Source organism: Leucoraja erinacea, chromosome 14 (genome assembly GCF_028641065.1).
Source record: "Leucoraja erinacea ecotype New England chromosome 14, Leri_hhj_1, whole genome shotgun sequence".
NCBI lineage: Eukaryota > Metazoa > Chordata > Chondrichthyes > Rajiformes > Rajidae > Leucoraja > Leucoraja erinaceus.
In genome coordinates, this window is record NC_073390.1 from 33,896,624 (window position 1) to 33,917,384 (window position 20,761).

Genomic DNA, 20,761 nt, shown 5'->3' on the forward strand with positions numbered 1-20,761 from the left:
ATGATGTACATGCAATTACAATCATTATCTACCCAAGATAGCTCTCACTTTTGCATCTATTTCAGCACCTGCCAAATCAGTGCGGCTCATACTGCTGCAAATGACAATTTAAAGAGACGATCACTTTCAGCATGCATGCTGAGAACCAGTAAAGAAAGTAAAGAACTCTTTTATTTTTTGGGGCCAGATTTGTTCATGTGCTAGTAATGCTACTTTATTTTTGTTTTACTGCATATACTAGTTATTTGGAGAACACTTGATAAAATTGATTTCCTTATCTTACTCAGACAGCTAGTGTCCTTGACAAGTCTGGGTCTACCCAGCTCCAACCATGAAGTGGAAACAGCTGCAAGTTGTAAGAATCCTTTGTTCTGATGTTGGCTGAATTAGCAAATAAATACTTTCTATGTCCTGGTATCTTCCTTTGCATTGGTTCACAATTGAGGCAGTTTAAGGAGCCTTGGCTTACAAGCAAACCATTCCTTCTGAGCATCACCTTGGTTCATATGGCACCAATCTATCCTCCGAACCAGAAGGTTGTCGGTTCAAGCCCTATTCCAGGTCTTGAGCACAAAATATACATTCACACTACATAGACGGAGCAGTCCAGTTCCAGTCCTTTGGACCTGATGTTAATCTACACCTTGGTGGATATTAAAGATCCCGTGGAATAGATTGAAGATCAGGAAAACTGTCTTTTAACCAGAAACTGATAAACTTATCTCATTACCAAATGGTTGAAGATTTTTACGGACACACCAACAATAATTGTGTTTTAAGGTAATTCAGTGCATGTATTGTGATATTTTGTGATGGGTTGGAGGAATGGGGCAAAACAGCATTTCCCAGTTATGGTATTTAATCTTTTGATTCCTGCATATTTTTTTCCCATTTCAATATTTCCCTATGTGGTATGTTAATTATAAGGGACTTCTTTCTTTATATATAAGTAGAAGCTAATTTTATTTTTCTTTGCGTTGTCAATCTTGAATATTCAACCTTAAATAATATTTTGGTCAAAATGTATGCCGAATGGATTCCAACAGCCAAACATGATGTGGACAAAGCACTTTGATAAAGTCAAAGCAGATCATGACACTGAAAGCAAAAATGGGAATTGTAAATGTCCAATGTTTCTATAGTCTTTAATTTTGTCTGTCTTTTCTGAAAACCTGACATGGTTTATTTCCTCCCACAGAGAGCACTGGATAGAAACACAGTTATCCAGCACCAGGTAAGAATACTGTTTTTTCCCCTTTACTGTTGAGTTTGTTGCTGTCTTGCGTGCTCTAAGTTCTGATGCAAAAGCCTTCATCTACTCAACCTACGTAGAAACAATATTTGCTTTTATGCACCTAGTTTCTACTGAAATGCTGTCAACATTTGTAATGAGTATGAAAAATTTGTTGGGAGTTACTTAGTGTAAAGTCAGGTAAAATGGGCACCAATTTCTGTGATTATTTACTTTCAATGATAAAAATAGTCACTTACAGTGTGTGAAGGATCTTATAAAAACAGATTTGTCCATCACTACAGGGATTGAGCCCAAACTTTAAAAAAGCATGCTCAAGCTCTTCAGTAAAGGTGCTTTGCCAATTGAGATCTACACCGACCATTCAGATGTGGTACTAATTTTTTCTATTGGGATTCACCTTGTGCATACAAGGTTGCATGTCCACTATAGTACTGCTGTCTGCTTCTGAACACCATCAGTTAGTATAATTTGGGTCGATAGTTCACTACTTATCTATATTAAGTTGTATCAGTTTAATATGTCCTGCCAATGTCTATCACAAATTGACTCAGAATTTATCATGTAGTTAAATGTTATATTTTGTATCAACCACAAAAGTCGAAAATTCTACACTTTTATTCTCAACTGCAGTTTTTTGTTCTCTCTTCCTCTCATTTGACACTCGTCCTCTTTTGTTAAAACCTTAATTCAATTACTCAGTCAAAAGATTTTCTACATTATCCCTAATCTATCCTTCCTTTACTTTATACGATTATGTGTATCTGAGGTTTCTTTGAATTAATTAGCTATTTTTATTTCTCACGATTCACTTTGTTTTTTCAATGTTTTTGGCAATTTTCTCTGCATTGTTTCTCCCTGTTTTGTTCTGCTACACATGATATTTGCCATAGATTTCCTATCCTTGCAATTTTTACCTGTATTTCCTTGTGTCCATAGAAATCCAGCTTTGAATGTCCATCTTCTCCATGTCTTGAAAGTCTGCCATTGTTCATTCATTGTTTACTTGTCCAGTCTTTGTTTTCCATTGGTTCACCAGTGTTTTGTTACCCAGTGCACATTTCAGCAACCCTGGAAATAAAAACTTTTAGTAACTGTCTTTAGTGAGAAAATTACATTTTTTTATTTGCATTAGCATTGGTTTGCATTAGCAATGGTTTGCTGATAACCCCTTCTGGGCCACAATGGTTAGCTACTGAGGTAGAGTTTTGGCTTCACTGGAAAATTTATCATCGAATCAGATAAATTCATAGATCAGACCAGACATCTATATTTCAACCATTTAATGGGCTCCTAAAATTGCTTATACAGTTCTGCCACTGGATCACAGCTGTGCAAAAAACAGGTAGTTGTATTTTAAATACTGTACACCAAACTGTGGTAAATGTGACGGCCATGTTGTGGCACATGTAACGGCACATAGAGTTTTGCAGGTTAGACAGCAAGAGGGTGACAAGGGTTTAGAAAACTTTTCTCTGTTGTTCTTGACAAAAAGTTGGAATATTTGCAATCTATCTTTTTTGCTGTTGAAATTATGGGAACACTGGGAAATGGGAAATGCAGATTAAAATATCTTGATTGGTCATAGTGGTCACCTCCTGTGTTCATTGTCATAACTTGAAGAACATTCATAATATGAATTTGCATAGAGCAAGAGAAGGACATATTGGGGCTGGGTATTTTTTTTAATATGTGGACTGTGCATATTCTCTTTGCCATAGTGTCTCCCCAGAACAGCAGCCTAAGGAAAGGGACATAAAATATACATCAAATCAAACATTCCCATCATCCCAGGAAATCACCATATGTTCCCACTCTTTAACCTAAACCACAACCAGACATTTATTCATGTCTGTGAGAATAATAAAATGAATGTACCTGTAGTTTTCTGGCATCTTTCCACGTGTTTTAAAGAAAGTTTGTTCAAGATGCTTCTTTACACGAGGAAACAAAAGTACATTTCCATTAATGGCCTCATTATCACTGACTCCCCCCCCCCCCCCCCCCCCCCCCCCCCCCCCCCCCCCCCCCAGAGAATCAGAATCAGAATGAAATCTTATGTAAAAGATTATGCTGACAATCTTATGATGACATGGCAGACTTCAAGGCAACCAGTGAATCTTATCAATTAAATGTTGGAAATGTTTTGGAATGGTAAGGCCTTGACCTACTTGATCTCCATGGTTATTGCTCATTCACATTGGCCTGAAACATTAAGAGCATTAGCTAATTGCTTGATGGCAGAATGAAAATACATTGAAGCCTCTATTCTTGGAAAAGCTTCCCACTAAAACAGTTGCAAATTCAATCCCAACAACATCAAAGATCAATTACAGCAATGATAGCAGCAATGTGGGGTCCTTGCAACGTGAATCTCTTGATAACATTTAAGTAGCTTCACACGGTTACTCTAATCCCTTGTTTATAGAAACAGAAGTGCTAGCCAAATATTCTTCAGTGGCCACAATGACCTTCAAACATTCAAGCAAAGTTGTGTTTCAGTATACTCTTTCTCAATAGACTTGCAAACCCATTTCCATCTTCTTTATTTCTATAACCTACTTTACTTCTTCAAGGCTACTTTAGTTCCATTGTCTTCTAGAGAATGTTATTTTGCTATAAATATAATCAGTACAACTGGCTTCAGCATGGAATGTGACCAGTTGTGGACTGAAGGCCAGGCTTTGAGGTCAGGCCAATGACATCCAACCGTTTATTTAAATATAACCAGCCAGTGAAGCAAGTTTAGCGATTAGAGCATGGCACTTTAACCTTTAACATGTGACTGTGAGAGAGAATTGCATGAAGACCAAAGCATTCAATACCTTGAGTTGATGTGACCTGCAGCAAAATACATTGTAGATGTACAGCCTTGTGTTACATTTAACGCATACAAGGCCAGTATCCAATGGCATAAGCTGTAGCTGGGCTCATAACATAGCAGTAGTGTTGAATGAAAAACAAAGTTACAAATGGGCAATACCACCTTCATTGGTAATGGCATGGAGGAGTTATGCTCTCCTGTTGTTTCAGTTTCTATAAGGTTTGAAAACAATGCTTGAGCAGGAGTGCCCAGCAATGATTATACAAGTTTTGTAACTGAATCATCGAACTAGAAATAGAACATAAAACCTGGTATGAGAAAATGAATCACAATTAATACTAAAAGCTTGAATAATGTCTGCAAGATGTCTTTTTGGAAACTCAGTTGGAGGACATGAACTCATCCATCAGTCTCTGAGCTGAGAGAATATGATATCTCATTTAAGGAGTAAGGGAATGCAGATACCAGCTTTGAGTCAGCACCAAGCTGTGTTGCCGGCATGAGAACCTCTTTGGTGGGTGCAGGATGTGATGCACTAACAATGCTTGGGTCCTCACCATTTAACGTGGTTTAAGGAGTATTCGAATATATCCTTCTCTTAGCTTCAATTTTAATATCAACTGGATTTAATTATATTCTGTGACTCCATCAGAACACTCTGGTCTAGGCTTCTATGCCTAATTTCATTCCTGTTTGTAGAATTTGATCTTGATGTTGATGCTTTGATATTCAGCTGCTCCAAGGGATGGAGGTTTTGTGTGATGAGATGATCTAACTATTGGAAAGCAACCTAGGGAAAGAACCAGCCCAACTCCTGCTGCTCCTGCGGCTAAAATGAGATATTAGGTTGGATGAAGTAGGTGGGTTTTAAAATCTTAAAGGAGAAGAATCAGATGTTTGGGGAACGTTTCAAAGATTATAGCCCAAATTAATACAAATGGTAAGGTGAGGGGAGTGTAGTTACTGTTAGAGGATAACATTGGAATGTGAGATCATAGAGGAATGTAAAGATTGGCAACATTTATAAAGAGGCAGTGAGGAGTGGAGTACACACGGTTTTTGTTTGTACATTGGCCTTGTTTAGTCAGGGTATTGAGTATAGAAGCTGGGACATTATGTTACAGTCACACAGTTGTTGGTGAGACCACACTTGGGCTACTGTGTTCAATTTTGGTCACCCTGCTTTAGAAAGGATGTCATTAAGTTGGAAAGAGTGCCGACAGGATTTACAAGGATGTTGCAAGGACTTGAGGGGTTGAGCTATGGGGAGAGGTGGGGCAGGCTAGAACTTCATTTTTTGGAGCACAGGAGGTTGAGGGATGATCTTTACAGAGGTATATAAATCATTTTCACCCAGGGTAAGGGAATCCAAAACAAGAGGACAGATGTCAAAGGTGAGAAGGACAATATTCAATAAAAAACTTTTATCATTCAGAGGGTGGTGGTATATGGTATATGGAACGAGCAGCCAATGGAGCTAGTTGAGGCAGATACTATAACGGCATTTAAAAGACACTTGGCCAGGTACATGGATAGGAAAGGTTTAGAGGGATAGGGGCCCAATGCAGGCATTTGGGACTAGCGTAGATTGGGCACCTAGGTTGGAATGGATGAGTTGGGCTGGAGGGCCTGTTTTCACGCTATATGATTCTCTGAGTGTGAGGCACATAGTCAATCATCTTCAATCTACAGACTTGGGGGAAAAAATGAAAGAAGTCTGGTGACTGGATCAAGCATGTACTAGTCCCCAGGCTGTAATGCATCTTCTCATGCCGATTCACCTAGAAGGCTGGCAAACAGTCAAACCTGCTTCCAATACTGCAATTATCTAAACCATCTAACTACAGATTATCGGCATGTTTAATCACTTGCACTATTTCATCCTTTCATTTTTAACCCTGTCTTGACTAATGGTGGGAATGCTTATCAAACGTTAAAAAAGAACACTATGCGCTGGAAAGATCTATTCATGGATTTTTGATTAAGGATTCGCCAAGGATCTATTTTTGAAAAGGATTTTATCTCACACATTAAGTTTTTAAAACGCGCAGAAACAAATTTGATAGAATGTCAGCCAGGTTGGAATTTTTCACCAAAGAATGTTTGGCTCTCTCTGATTCCTCCCAAATTCATGGTCCATAGGCATTTTCAAAGAAGTTGCTTATAATGTGTGAGGGGAGGTAATAATAATAATGGGCTTGTGAATATATCTTTACATCTTAGCTGCTCCATCTTACTATGGATGCAACTTTGGCATTCATTCATTTATAGAATGGCGTTGCTAGAAATGCCAAGGTTTAATGCCCTGCCAATTGCCTTTGTGAGAGGTTACTCACAACTTGAGTGTAAATGTATTTTGAGCCGTGGTTTGAAACAACAGCTTCTCGTTCCACCAGAATCCGTCACTTCTTGCAAAGAAAGCACCAATAAACCTCATCAGTCTGAAGAAGGGTCTCGACCCAAAACATCACCCATCCCTTCTCTCCAGAAATGCTGCCTGTCCCACTGAGATACTCCAGCATTTTGTGTCTCTCTTCGATTTAAACCAGCATCTGCACATCTTTCCTACCAATAAACCTCGGTCTTGCCAATGACATCCACGTCCTGTAAAGTGAGTTTACTGCCCACACTCAGTCTAATTGACAGGCCTTGGGCCAGGGAGATGGTTTTCCTGTGTCACAAATCCTGAGAGCAGCAAAGAGTAGCGTTGGAGGAGGGAAAGAAATCTTGAGGGTTGAAGTGAATGGATGCCTGCAACATCATGTTATTGGAGGTGGCGTGCGGGAGAGGCATACATGGCTGAATACAATAAGGTGTCCAGATTTTGGCCAGGATTGGAATCTCGAGAAGAGAGCCCTGAATGTTGAATGCATTTGGAGAGGAGTTGTGTGGTGTCCTGATTGTAGATTAAAAAAAAGAACATATGGGATTATGCTTGAGAAAGGAGGGAGGTAAGGGAGAGATGGCCAATTACTATTGAGCTGATTAGTTTCCTGAGCGGCCTGTCCGGTATGGTGGAAATATAATCGATCCTCCGACCCTACAACCTTTGAGGTGGTTCAATTCATGTTCCGCGCATTGCAATTGTAGTCTCTTGTATAGCTCTAATCCATCCACCTTGAAAGACATAATTCAGCTCAGGATGTCGGATATAATTGGAATAGGGCAAATAACTTTGGAAACCTGCACTTCCATGCCATCTAGCTGCAAAAAAAGACAATTACATTATGGCTGGAGATCAAGGAATTAAAAGTAACATTAGCAAATTTGCAGATGACACAAAGCTGGGTGGCAGTGTGAACTGTGAAGAGGATGTTCAGAGGTTGCAGGGTGATTTGGACAGGTTGGGTGAGTGGGCAGATGCAAGACAGATGCAGTATAATGTGGATAAATGAGAGGTTTTCCACTTTGGTGGCAAGACGGGAAGGCAGATTATTATCTGAATTGTTTCAGGTTAGGAAAAGGAAAAGAACAATGAGACCTGGGTGTCCTAGTACATCAGTCACTGAAAGTAAGCATGCAGGTACAACAGGCAGTGAAGAAAGCTAATGGCATGTTGGCCTTCATAATGTGAGGAGTTGAGTATAGGAGCAAAGAGGTCCTCCTGCAGTTGTACAGGGCCCTGGTGAGACCACACCTGGAGTATTGTGTGTAGTTTTGATCTACTAATTTGAGGAAGGACATTCTTGCTATTGAGGTAGTGCAGCGGAGGCTCACGAGGTTAATTCCCAGGATGGCAGGACTGTCATATGGTGAAAGAATGGAGCGACTGGGCTTGTATTCACTAGAATTTAGAAGAATTAGAGGGGATCTTATAGAAACATAGAAAATTATTTAGCGATTTTACATGCTAGATGCAGGAAACATGTTCCCGATGTTGGGGGAGTCCAAAACCAGAGGCCACATTTTCAGAATAAGGGGTAGGCCATTTAGAACTGAGATGAGGGGGAAAAAATTCATACAGAGAGTTGTGAATTTGTGGAATTCTCTGCCTCAGATGGCATTGGAGGCCGATTCACTAGATGCATTCAAAAGAGAGTTAGATAGAGCTCTTAGGGTTGGCGGAGTCAAGGGATATGGGGAGAAGGGAGGATTGTGGATCATCAGCCATGATCACATTGAATGGCGGTGCAGGCTCGATGGGCCGAATGGCCTATTGTCTATGTATCTATAAAACAGAAACATTTGACCCTGGAACTTACACTGGAGAGCAGGAATTAAGGGTTGTGAACAGGAAGTTCTCATCCTATGTTATACTTGTTATTAAAACATTACTAAACAGTCTTTTTCTCCTTCATAATTTAGATGTCATATGCATCAGATGAAAATGTTGGTTTCATACTTGGCCGAAAAAATGCAATCACAGGGAACAAACAATATTTGTAGCTTCTTGACCTGTTTATGAACCCACTGTATTTATTTAACTTCAAGTAGTTTTGCAAGCTTTTAAGGGGCATACAGTATATCCACATTGAAACGGAAGTCAAATATATTCTGGGGTCAAGTATCCAAAATTATGAACTTGCCTTGTAACTTTTCTTGAATGCTGACATAAGTTTAGAGTAAAGAACTTGAAAGGAGATTGATTCAAAGGTGTTTGATTTTCTGGTCCAGAATTGTTCCTGCTTATCTCTTTCACTTCATGCTCTCCTCACCATATCCTGCAAATCCCCAACAGATTATCACATAATACTTGTGGAGGCATTGCTGTTATTGTCGTTGTCTAAGCACCATATTGTTTGTTTGTTTCTATATATTGAGCTTCTTTTTGATGTTTATTATGGTGTCGACTGAGTACTATATTTACATTTCTCGTGCTGCAGTAAGAAAGAATTTCATTGTTACATTTTAGGACAAATGAACATAACACACTCAATTCTTTCAGTTGATTGGGGATGATCAGTCATGATTACATTGAATGGCGGTGCTGGCTGGAAGGGCCGAATGGCCTGCTCCTGCACCTATTGTCTATTGTCTATTGACTCTACTTGAGAACAACTTCTCTACATCTTCTGCCACTTCACCTCTTATCCCAATTAAGGCCTTCATTGAAAACCACCTCTTTTGTTGGCTTGACATTCATTGTACATAAATGTATGTCACTGAAACCTTGAGCTGGATATTGCTGGCTATTGTAAACAATTTATACATGGGGCTCTTGGCATTTTAGCGTTTAAATGTCAGTGAATCCCGGACTTCTGAGTGTGCACTGTTGAGAGGCGAGGTTTGGGCAAGAAAGCTAAGTTCCGTGCGGAATCCACAATTGGAATCTAGTCTTGTTGGGATTCCAGGGAATTATGCCAGAAAATTATGTCTTGGCTCCTGTGAACTTCAGATCTGTCACAGGACCTGAGGCCACATTTGTTTCAAGGGGTAGACCTGAACATTAAGAGCAAAGGAGAACATCTTTGAAAAAAGGACTTTAGACTTTAGACGAAGGAGCGCGACCTGACCCATTGTGTCTTTTTCTAGGTTAAATGTTCAACCCTTTCTACCTGTCTTCCCTGTAACTGTTGCTATCCTCATCGCTCCCCTCTGCACCTTTTTTTAGCACCTTGATATCCGCCCTGATGTTTAGTGCTAGGATTTGGCTGCTATGTTTCAGTTGATGTTTAACGGGTACTTTGTAAAAATATAATCTTAGTTTCCTTGCCTTTTCACAAGACACCCTAACCCTTAATGAGCACAGCTCTTAACCTATTAAACCTGACCTAAATGTTTGACAAGAAAATTGGAGCAAGGGTAGACCACCTGGCCCTTCAAGCTTACCCTTCCATTCAAAATGATTATAGATGATACACACCAGGGTCCAATTCCTCATAGCGTTCAATTCTCCTGTCTTTCAAAAATGCATTTATTTTCTCTGCAGCAATATATCACGCTACTGTTCAAAGACATAGAATACAGCCACCAAGTCTCGATCAATTTTTGTAACTTGCAACTGACAACCAGCTGAAGAGACCACAAAAAAAATGTTTGCAGATATTAAAGACTTTTAAAATAATTGTTGGGAACTTTTTAATTTCTGTGGAGATTTACTTTAAGAACTCGCATTAAGTTGTCATGATGCCTGGAGTGTTACCACTATGCAAGGATGTGGAGATTGGGTAAAATGTATATGTTCATAGTGGAGTAACAGACATAAAAATGAATGCTGGTATGTTAAGTACTTGCATCTAACGATGTTGGAGTAGCTGCAGGCTTAATCTCTCTGAGGCAGAAGTAGGAATTATAGCTCCTCTCAGGTTTGCAGCTGTTGTTAGGTCAAGGTGCTGACAAGATCAGTTGCAAGCCTTAGGGCAGGAGCCCAGCTCATCGGCTCATCCAGACTGGCTAGGATCTGACATGGCCCTTTTATCTTTTTGTCTCTTTTCCCTGGCTGAGATGAGCAAAATGGCTTTCATTTTTTTATTTTGGGTGCTGTCTCAATAATTTCCTCCCTCCCCCAAATCTGATTGAGAGTTTAGGGAGTGTTGTGTGAAATTCTCCATGCGAGATAGTCACCTTTGAGAAGAATTTTTGCAAGAGTTTTGTTGCAATTTCTGGAACCGGAACCCCGATTGTGCATTGACAACCAGCACGTGAAGGATAGGTTTCAGGATGGGCAAACTTTCTGTCTCCTTTGTGTGTTGTTGAAACATTACAGACTCTGAGGGCTGCACTGTGCCCGTCATAATGTGATGCTTTCAAGCAGGTGTGGATTATTTTAAGAATTAAATGGACAAGATGAGTTTGATTGCATTCAGGAATTTGATCCTTAAAGTGTTCTGGTTACACTTGATCCAAAGGAAAATTGTCTATTGTTTGGTCTAATTGTTTTAGTTTTACATGGTCCTTCCATATAAAAACCAAAAAATTGAACCTAAAGTTGTTCAATTACACTGTAAGTAAGGAATTCATCCAACATTTCAAAACTTGCTTGATGATAGCTATTTAATTTCTGGGACGGAAGGTTCATCCCTAGCCAGCAATACTTCCCCCTCCTCCCCTGTAAAGGGCCTGTCCCACTGTATGAGGTAATTCAAGAGTTCTCCCGAGTTCTCCCCTGATTGGCGCTTGTGTAATGTACGTAGCGGGTATGTAGGAGCTCGTACGAGTAAAAAGTAAACATTATTTTCATCACGAGTATTTTTTTACTTGTGGACATTTTTTTACAGCGTTGATAAAACGTCACCAGTTTTCCGGATTTCCCGAGTACCTACCATTCCTCGTACGAGCCGCTACGTGACATCCATGAGCTCCTACGTACCCGCTACGTACATTACACGAGCTCGAATCAGGAGAGAACTTGGGAGAACTCTTGAATTACCTCATACAGTGGGACAGGCCCTTTAAACTGAAACTGAGCCAAGTGACTGCCATAGGAAGAGTCATTCTTTAGTTGATATTGAAGATCCTAGAGGTTGATATGCTACCACAAGGCCTTTTTTTTCTCTGGGGGATTTTTTGACCATTATCCTCAGTTTCCGAGCTAATATTGATCATCTGTAAAGCAACTTATTAGTTAATTATCCGATAAGACATTTAAACATAGAAGCCTAAAATAACATAGGAGCAGCAGTGGGTTGTTCAGCCCTTTGTGCCTGGTCCACCACTCAATACTATCATGTCTGATCATCTGCCTCAATATCCTGTTCCCACTACCTCCTTCTGCCCCTTGAAGGTTGTAAAGGCTGGATGAAAGAGCAGTGAAGAAAGCGAATGGTATGTTAGCATTCATAGCAAAAGGATTTGAGTATAGGAGCAGGGAGGTTCTACTGCAGTTGTACAGGGTCTTGGTGAGACCACACCTGGAGTGTTGCGTACAGTTTTGGCCTCCAAATCTGAGGAAGGACATTATTGCCATAGATGGAGTGCAGAGAAGGTTCACCAGACTGATTCCTGGGATGTGAGGACTTTCATATGAAGAAAGACTGGATAGACTCGGCTTGTACTCATTAGAATTTGGGAGATTGAGGGGGGATCTTATAGAAACTTACAAAATTCTTAAGGGGTTGGACAAGCTAGATGCAGGAAGATTGTTCCCGATGTTGGGGAAGTCCAGGGACAAGGGGTCACTAAGGATAGAGGGGAAATCCTTTAAGACCGAGATGAGAAAAAACATTTATCACACAGAGAGTGGTGAATCTCTGGAACTCTCTGCCACAGAAGGTAGTTGAGGCCAGTTCATTGGCTATATTTAAGAGGTAGTTAGATGTGGCTAAAAGGATCATGGGGTATGGAGAGAAGGCAGGTACGGGGTATTGAGTTGGATGATCAGCCATGATCATATTGAATGGCGGTGCAGGCTCGAAGGGCCTAATGGCCTACTCCTGCACTTATTTTCCATGTATCTATGTATCTATTATTGAGAGTATTTGAAGAGGAGGTAGTTTTTTTTAAGATCAGTGAATTAAGGGCTGTGGGGAACTGTCACAGTCACAGAAGAGTTGAAACTTGGGGCAGATCAGCCATGATCACATTGAAAGGCAGGGCAGGCTTAAGGGGCCAGGTGTTCTCCTCCTCCTGATCCTATGCTCTTGTATTCTTATGAAGTATTTTGCGTCTACTTGAATATATTCAGTGACTTGGCCTTCAGATCCTGCTGTGATAGAGAATTTGAAAGGTTCAGCACTCTTTGAATGAAGACATTTCTCCTCATCTATCTATACTACTACTAAAACTCTCATCTTGACCACTTCCGATCTGCGTTGATTTTAAATTTGCACAGAAACGGTACCCTATATCGCTAGGATTTATTCGCCACCTTACTCACCGTTCTCCTCTGTTCCAAGCGCACCAAGTTTTGTTCCGATCAGTGGAAGATTACAAAAGTTATGAATCAATCAATTAATCAATCAATTTTATTTGTATAGCACATTTAAAAACAACTCACGTTGATCAAAGTGCTGTACATCAGTGAAGGTACTCATGTGCTACATACAATGGTACACAGACCTAACAATATATACATAAACTGTTTACAGCGCCCCCTCAGAGGGACTCAAAAACACTAGGCAGTAGAAATAGGTTTCGAGCCTCGATTTAAAGGAGTTGATTGAGGGGGCAGTTCTGATGAGGAGCTGTCAGTCACCGCAAAGGTAATGCTGTCAGTCACCGCTTCCGGCACCCGCTGGAGAATAAAGCCCCGGAGGCGGGGCTGAGTCCGTGAGCATGCCCAGACACCGCCCGTCCAGAAGCCGCCCGTCCAGAAGCCGCCCGTCCAGAAGCCGCCCGTCCAGAGGCTGCCGAGAATAAAGCTGAAGCAGCGGAATGTGAGCTGTGTTCCGCAGGCGGGGGCCGGCTGTGTTCGTGGGTGGGGGCGGGTTTTATTCACGAGTAGGGACTGTGAGCGCGACAGGCGCTGGGGACGGGAGCAGCTGAGTGAGTCAGGAGTCAGGTCCTGGAGTCAGGAGTGCGGTCGAAGTGGGGGCCAGGAACCGGTGAGCCGATACACCCCCCTCCCACATCCCCCCTCCCTTACACCCCCCCTCCCCCACACACCCCCCCTCCCCTACACCCCCCCTTCCCTACACCCCCCCTCACTGATGTTCCCCAATGTTCACCTGTGGTCGTGGCCGCCCGAGGTTCAGCCCCTCTCGTCGGGAAAGATGGAACCCCGACGTCGAATGTGAGGAATGCCTGGACCTCTGAATCGGCCACCTTCCACCGGAGTCCGTGGCTCCCGATGTCCACAGGCCGCGCTGGGCGGAGATTCGCGCTGGCGACCCCCGGCAAAGGGTCCCAGGACTCCGCGATGTTAAAAATCAGCGCCGCCTGCATTGGGAGCTCTGCATCCACAGCTCCGCGATGTTGGAGCAGCGGCCCAAACACTCTGGAGCTCCAAGCGGCGATCGCAGGTAAGGCCTCGCCCGCCCCGTGATGTATCGAGCGCAGCGCCGCAGCTGCTGAAGCTCTGGTCCGGCCCCGGCAGAAAAAGACGTGCCAATCCAGTTGGGAGGCCGTGAGGGGGGTGGGGGGCGAGGACAAGACTCGGATAGTAGCCGCGATCTGAAGCGACTGAAGGACGGTTTCCCCCTTACCCTACCCGCTTCCCCCCACATAGAATACTGAAAAAAACCCACACTCTAAACATGACAAATAAAAAGACAACCTGACCGTGGGTGGAGGCAGCCAGTAACAGCGCCACCAGATGTCCAGAAAAGGTGCTCCCATGCTGATTGTTATCAAGGATGACATATTTCCGCCAATACAGAGACTGTGGTCTGTGGAAGAGGAAGTAGAGGATCCAATTGCAGAAATCCAATGTCCATCAATTGCTCTTTATATGTTACAATGATATCTCCTCTCATTTCCTTAAACTCTGGTAAACATGGCCCATTCATTCCTTATAAGGCAGTCCTGCCATCCCAAGAATAAGTTTGGTAAACCTTAATTGCACTCTCTCTATTTCAAGTATATCTTGTTGCTGATAAGGGGGTTGACACAACTGTGAGAACATTTATCCCCGCACAATTTCCTCCCCAATGTCCATAAAATGATGAAGGATACCAAGACAAAAGTTCAACCATTTGGAAGTAAAACCAAAAAGCAATGAAATGTGAAAATTGAAAATAGCCCTGTAGATGCCGGAAATCTAAAGTAAAAAACAAAAATGTCAGATGGACTCAGCAGGTCAGGTCACAACCATAGGAAGAGGAATAGTCAAATCCCAACGGGTCCCACGGTCTGGTATACATATATAACTCACACCTTGTCCTCTTCTGGTTTGCGCTGTTTTTACATTTGCGCAAAAACTGTACCAGATAGCAAAACAGAAATGCAGGAGGTGGTTGGGTGAGTGGAAGAAATCAGCTATTGGGAGTTGTAATCAGACCAGGCAATCATCAAGAAAGGGACTGATGATGTGATACTGGTAGTGGAAGATGGAAAGGACTTTTCTGTGAGTGTGGTGGGTATGAATAAAAACCCTAAAAAAAAACCTTTGGATTTAACAGCATCGTACCAAGTGATTTGCATTCCTATAGGCAATGCAGATACAAGCTCCAACTGCTTAACACTGCGTGTTAAGGTCTGCTTTTGTGTGAGCACTCCATGCTATCTCCACATCATGGCTCTTACAAACAAAGTTTGCACAAGTGTTGCCAAAAGTTGGTTTGCACATGGACTGGTGTTTTTGCACATACTTGGAACCTCCCTGTATACGTGCGTCATGCACATGCAGGGTTCAAACCTAATTGGACAAACTGCCTGCACTGTGCACAAAAGGCTGATCACATTTCAAGATCAAGCTTTTGATTAAATTCCTTTAAGTTCTGCAGACAATTATTTTCCATTAAGAAAACTGAAGAGTGAGCTTTTTTAGATCGATTTGCCAGAGTATCTATCATTCTTGAGGAAGTGTTGGTGAGCCATCTTCTTGATAATTGAAGCCCTTTGATTTTTAAGAGTGAACAATGCTCTGAGTCGCATGTGGATGGGACCACATAGGGATGGCAGCTTTTTTTCTCTGGAATATGTATGTAAATCGGACAGAATTTTACACCCTATGCGATTTCTTGGGATAAGCACAAAAAGTTGACAAACTCAGCAGGACAGGCAGCATCACTGGAGAGAAAGAATAGGTGACATTTCAGGTCGAGACCCTTCTTCAGACTTGTTACGGCTAAGGGAAACAAGAGATATGGATGATGATGTGGAGAGATAAAGAACAATGAATAAAAGACGCGCAAAAAAGTAATGATGATAAAGGAAACAGGCCATTGTTAGCTGTTTGTAGGGTGAAAATGAGAAGCTATTGCGACTTGGGTGGGGGAGGGATAGAGAGAGAGAGGGAATGCCAGGGCTACCTGAAACGAGAAAAATCAATATTCCTACCACTGGGCTGTAAGCTGGCCAAGCAAAATATGAGATGCTGTCCTCCAATTTGCATTTAGACAATGCAAATTGTCTAAACAATTTGTTACATTGAGATTTGCAAAATCAAATAGCATGTCAGTCTCATAGCCATTTCAAGCATCTATATTTTATAGCCTAAAATATCTATGAACTAAGTGTCTAGAAGTTTAAATATCATCAATAGTCTTTGCATCTCTCTGTCTAGTATGATATCCTGGGGTTTTATTTTTAACTGCTTTACTAATGAACACCAAAGGTCTATTTACTATTTCCAATTTAAGAGGCCCATCTGTCCAATTTATCAAAATCACTTTCAGTAAAATAGAACATCAAAGAATCCTAGGACTGTGACCATCAAAGAACTACTTAATGACCGTGAGGAAAGTTATTAGCAATGCAGAACATTTCACTGCTAATACCCATAATTTCTGATCCTAAATTCATTTATGTCTTGATTGTTTTGTAAATAGCATGTAACACATGATAACATGCACATTTTACCTTGAATGTACACAACTCTGCCTTTTAGGAACTAAATTGTAATTTATTTTTCAGAATGCAGGCTTTGCTAGCAAGGCCCGTGTTTCTTACCCATCCAGATACATGCTGTCACAATTTACCTCAGTGGTGATGTCAATTCACCATCGCCAAGTCGGTGGCACAGTGGCGCAGTGGTAGAGTTGCTGCCTTACAACGCCAGAGATCTGGGTTTGATCATGTCTTTGGGTGTTGTCAGTATGGAGTTTATATATTCTCCCCATGCCTGCATGGGTTTTCTCAGGGTGCTCCGGTTTCCTCCCACATTCCAAAGACGTACAGGTTTGTAGGCTAATTGGCTTCAGTAAAATTGTAAAATTGTCCTATGTGCGTAGGATAGTGCTAGTGTACGATCATTGCTGGCCGGCGCAGACTTGGTGGGCCGAAGTGCCTGTTTCTGCACTGTATCTCGAATGAAATAATATTATCAATGTACAGAACGCACATTATTTACTTAATATGGACCATAGACTGCATTATTAACATACTGTTCAACAAGGAGTGCATCATCTTTGTGTGGTTTGTAGGGCTCTCAATTTCTAACCCAATTCTGGTCTCATTGTGGGACTTGGGAACACCGGTGATCAGCCTAATCCTAGTTTAGGACGGGAGGTGTCTTCCCAGGAGACCTATTTGCTATTTACCCCTTCCCCTCCTCTATTTCCTCGCAGGCCTGTTTATTGGAATTCCCTTCCTCACGAGCTCCATCTCCATGGCTGCTGTGGAGAGATCTCTTTGAAAGCGATGACTCTTTCCCATAGATCAGTGGCTAATGAAAGTGGTCTGTCTGCCAAGCCAGCAGCTGTGTGTGTGAAACACACAGATTGGGTTCTAATGTTTCGTAAAATGCATAAATCACAGCAACACTTTGGTAGAGCAAGCTTGTCTCAATGTATGCTACTTTTGTTGCCCTTCCAATCTGACAGTAGCAATTAAATAAGCACACATATAACAACTAAATATGGGTGGAATCCAACTTGAAGCATTTGTTTGCCATCTATAGGAAAGTTTGCCATCTTCATAGCAGTGGCCAGTATCACCTTCAGACTGATAGATTGACTTATGCAACAGGACCTCCCTTTGTGCTGTTGCATTGTAACTGTTTTCATTGTGTGGGTGCGACTTTTCTGATACTGTGCTTACCAGTTGCAAACTTTGTTTCACCATTGCAGATAGCATTACATTGTAAGATTAGGAAGTTTCAGGTTGATGTGCAAACCAGCAGTTTCTTGTTTCTCCTTTACTCATATCAGGCAATGGGAAAATGTTCCCACTGGTGGTTCTGATGGATGGAAATAAGCAAATCAATTTCACCCGCATAAAAGTAACACAGCCCTAGTGGAAGGTGAACTGAACCTGTCCATCTGTGGATTCACCCAGATGTCGAGCAAAGTTTTGACTCACTGAACTAGGGCATCATTAACCGTGACTTGATATTGCGTTAATAATGGTAGTAGCAGAATTGTTTTTTCTCTAAGAATAACAGCCGTCATATACACAGCCCCAGATAGCATTGTTTCCTCTGGTGCGCAATTGGCCTGACCTATAACATTGCAGTTTACTCCGATCGATCAGCACGGTGACGCAGCAGATAGTGCTGCTGCCTTACAGCCTCAGTAGCTGAGGTTTGATGCAGACCTCAGGAGCTCTCTGCGTGCAGTTTGCTTGTTCTCCCTCTGACCACTTGTTTTTTCCCCTATGGATTTCTTTGCACATCCCAAAGACATGCTGGTTGTTGGGTTAATTGGCCTCTGTAAGCTATCCCTGGTGCAGATGTGCAGGGAGGAAGGAGTGAATAGGTTACAAAAAAATAATTGGGAAATAAGGATTGGTCTGAGAACTGGCATGCGCAGTGGCCCGTTGGCCCACTTCTATGTTGTTAAAGAAAAATAATATAAAGCTTTGGAAATGTTAATATTGCATTAGCTACATAAGCGTCCCCTTGTAAAGTTTATGGTTTGTTCCTCTTTCGTGTCAGTTTAGATGAGATAGTTTTATAATATTATTTAACAGTATTTGAATATATGACAAACATAGTGGCTGTGTGTTCACTAAATCCAGTTCAGATTATCTCCTGTTTCAATGCACATTTTGATCATATTCACATTTCATTGATGTAAGTATTGTCTTGTGACTCTCACCAAAGTTTTGCATCACAGTCAAACGTTTGTGAGTTATGTTGCCTTTATCGGTGATTTCATCTTGTGCACTGTTTGTGGCAAAGTAAATGTTATTATTGCAGTACTCGCCACTGGTATTGTGCTTAACAGTACCTGCCTTTAACCATCTAGGCATTGTCATTGTTTTATGGCCCAGCAAATAGAGTTACAGTATGATGCACTTGAGTGATAAAAGCTTGTTTTAGATCTGAGCTATTCTGGAAAGTCGAGTGGAAGTGAAACCAAGCCATAGAAAGTGGTCATTGAGGGTAGGTGGTGGGGTGGGGTGAGAACTCCATGGACCTCTGGCCCACCATCTTTGAATTGGAAGATTGTTGAGACATCTCAGTAAAACAAGTTCCTTTAATGAAAACAAAACTTCAAGGAGTTTCAAAGATCCAACTGTGTCGTGTATCACAAAAATATACCAGGCAATAAATGGACTCATTGAAAACAATCAATTATTCAGCCCATTCTCTCTGTGATAGATCTTTGCCAGAATGACCCACAATCAATGCGTCCTGATGTAGGGTTTCGACCTGAAACATTGACTATTCTTTCCGCCCACATATGCTGCTTGACCTGCTTGAGTTCCTCGGCAAATTGTTTGTTGAATCACAATCAATCAATGAATGGTTTTGTTCTCATTTATGGTGCTGTGGCTTTCATGGCATCATTTAAGGCTAAATATTTAACATTGTGGTTTCTGCTTAACTGCTTCCAGTGTTATATCATGCTATGCTTCAAAAACAAGACACAGGGAAATAGGACATGAGATTTTTGCGTGCACAGTTTAGGCTAACATCAGCCCAAGAGTGAGGGCATGCTAAATATCTCCCCCATTGAGACATTTAAGCAAGGTTTCAAGTAAAGTATACGTCATATCCTTATATAAAAAGCAATGGAGTTTTGTAATTGTTCCAGCCAAGATTGAAACTTCAACCAACACAAATAACAGGTAGATTATGTGGTTCATGCATTTTGTATGTGGGATCAACTCTCTCCTTATAATTACAGATTCCCACCTTTAACATCATTCCATAAATAATTTGAGTCCTTTAATGATTCTCTTGTTTCTATATATTTTTTACAATACTGTGCACACCATTCTAATGATGGTCAGGGTTTTCCTGGGAAAAGCAGTCAGAGTTGCAAGGACGGCCAGCATTTCTCCAGCTAAACATTAGAAGGGTCATGATCCAAGGCGCAAATGCAAAATTCTTAAATTTCCTGAGCATAATTTCCTTATGCTTACATTAGGAAATTTGCGTTATACCTGTTTAGAGATTCCATTAATTTCAATCAACAGAACAGTTGGATGGCAGACGGGTAAATATTGGATCATTTCCATTGTTTGCATGGCTTGGGTTTATTTGTATGATTTTTTTAAAATGACTTTAGATACTTTTTGCTTTTAAGTAGTTTTTTTAAAAATCTCTTTTCAATCATTAAACTAGACTTTTTATTGCTTTTGAATATTTTTGAATATATATTCATGAACAAGGTATTTGATTAGTGAGGTGGTTTATCCTGGGGGCATGGCTTAAATTAATGCTAAAGCATTTCTGCAGGATTACAATTTGGTCTGCAGGTCAAATGGGTATGTGCATGCAGTTTGCTGCTCCCTGAAAATCGTCAGCATAATTTATTTTCTACTTTTGCATTAGATCCCGATCAATAAAGCTCAAAATTAGATTTTAATGACATTTACCTATTGTATGTTTTTGAGGCCTTTGAGCTGGTTCAAATGAGGACACAGTGGGACAATAATATGAAACCTTTGCTCACACAGTAGTTCACCCTTGTAACTTGGTTTATGCCACCTTCCAAAAAAATTAAAGAGGGCAAAGAAAAAATGATTATAATGATCAATACATTAAAAAAAAAACGTTTGCATAGTGCCTTTATCATGGAGATTCCTGAAAGCTATCCATAGGAATGCTGCAGGGAAAATTTGACATTGGGTTATGTTAGGATGTACAAGTGTAAGATGCAAATGTGTGTTCATGAAAGTAGATTGTAAAGCAAAACAAGATCATGGTATACGATCAATTTGTGCAATGGAAAGGAGTCACTGGTGGTAGTAATCTATAGGACTCCTAACTCCTGACAATATACGATGCAGCATAAATCAAGAAATGGCAGCGATAT

The 20,761-nt window shown here is 41.1% G+C and overlaps 1 protein-coding gene across 4 annotated transcripts in view; it reads left to right on the forward strand.

Annotated features, from left to right (window-relative positions):
• Nucleotides 1–20,761, forward strand: part of arhgef4 (Rho guanine nucleotide exchange factor (GEF) 4) — a 332,949-nt gene that overhangs the window by 54,073 nt on the left and 258,115 nt on the right. For all 4 annotated transcript variants that reach the window (XM_055646144.1, XM_055646142.1, XM_055646143.1 and 1 more), the window contains exon 2: nucleotides 1,199–1,234. In XM_055646144.1, the coding sequence (XP_055502119.1) occupies nucleotides 1,199–1,234 (36 nt within the window). The remainder of the gene's footprint in view (nucleotides 1–1,198; nucleotides 1,235–20,761) is intronic.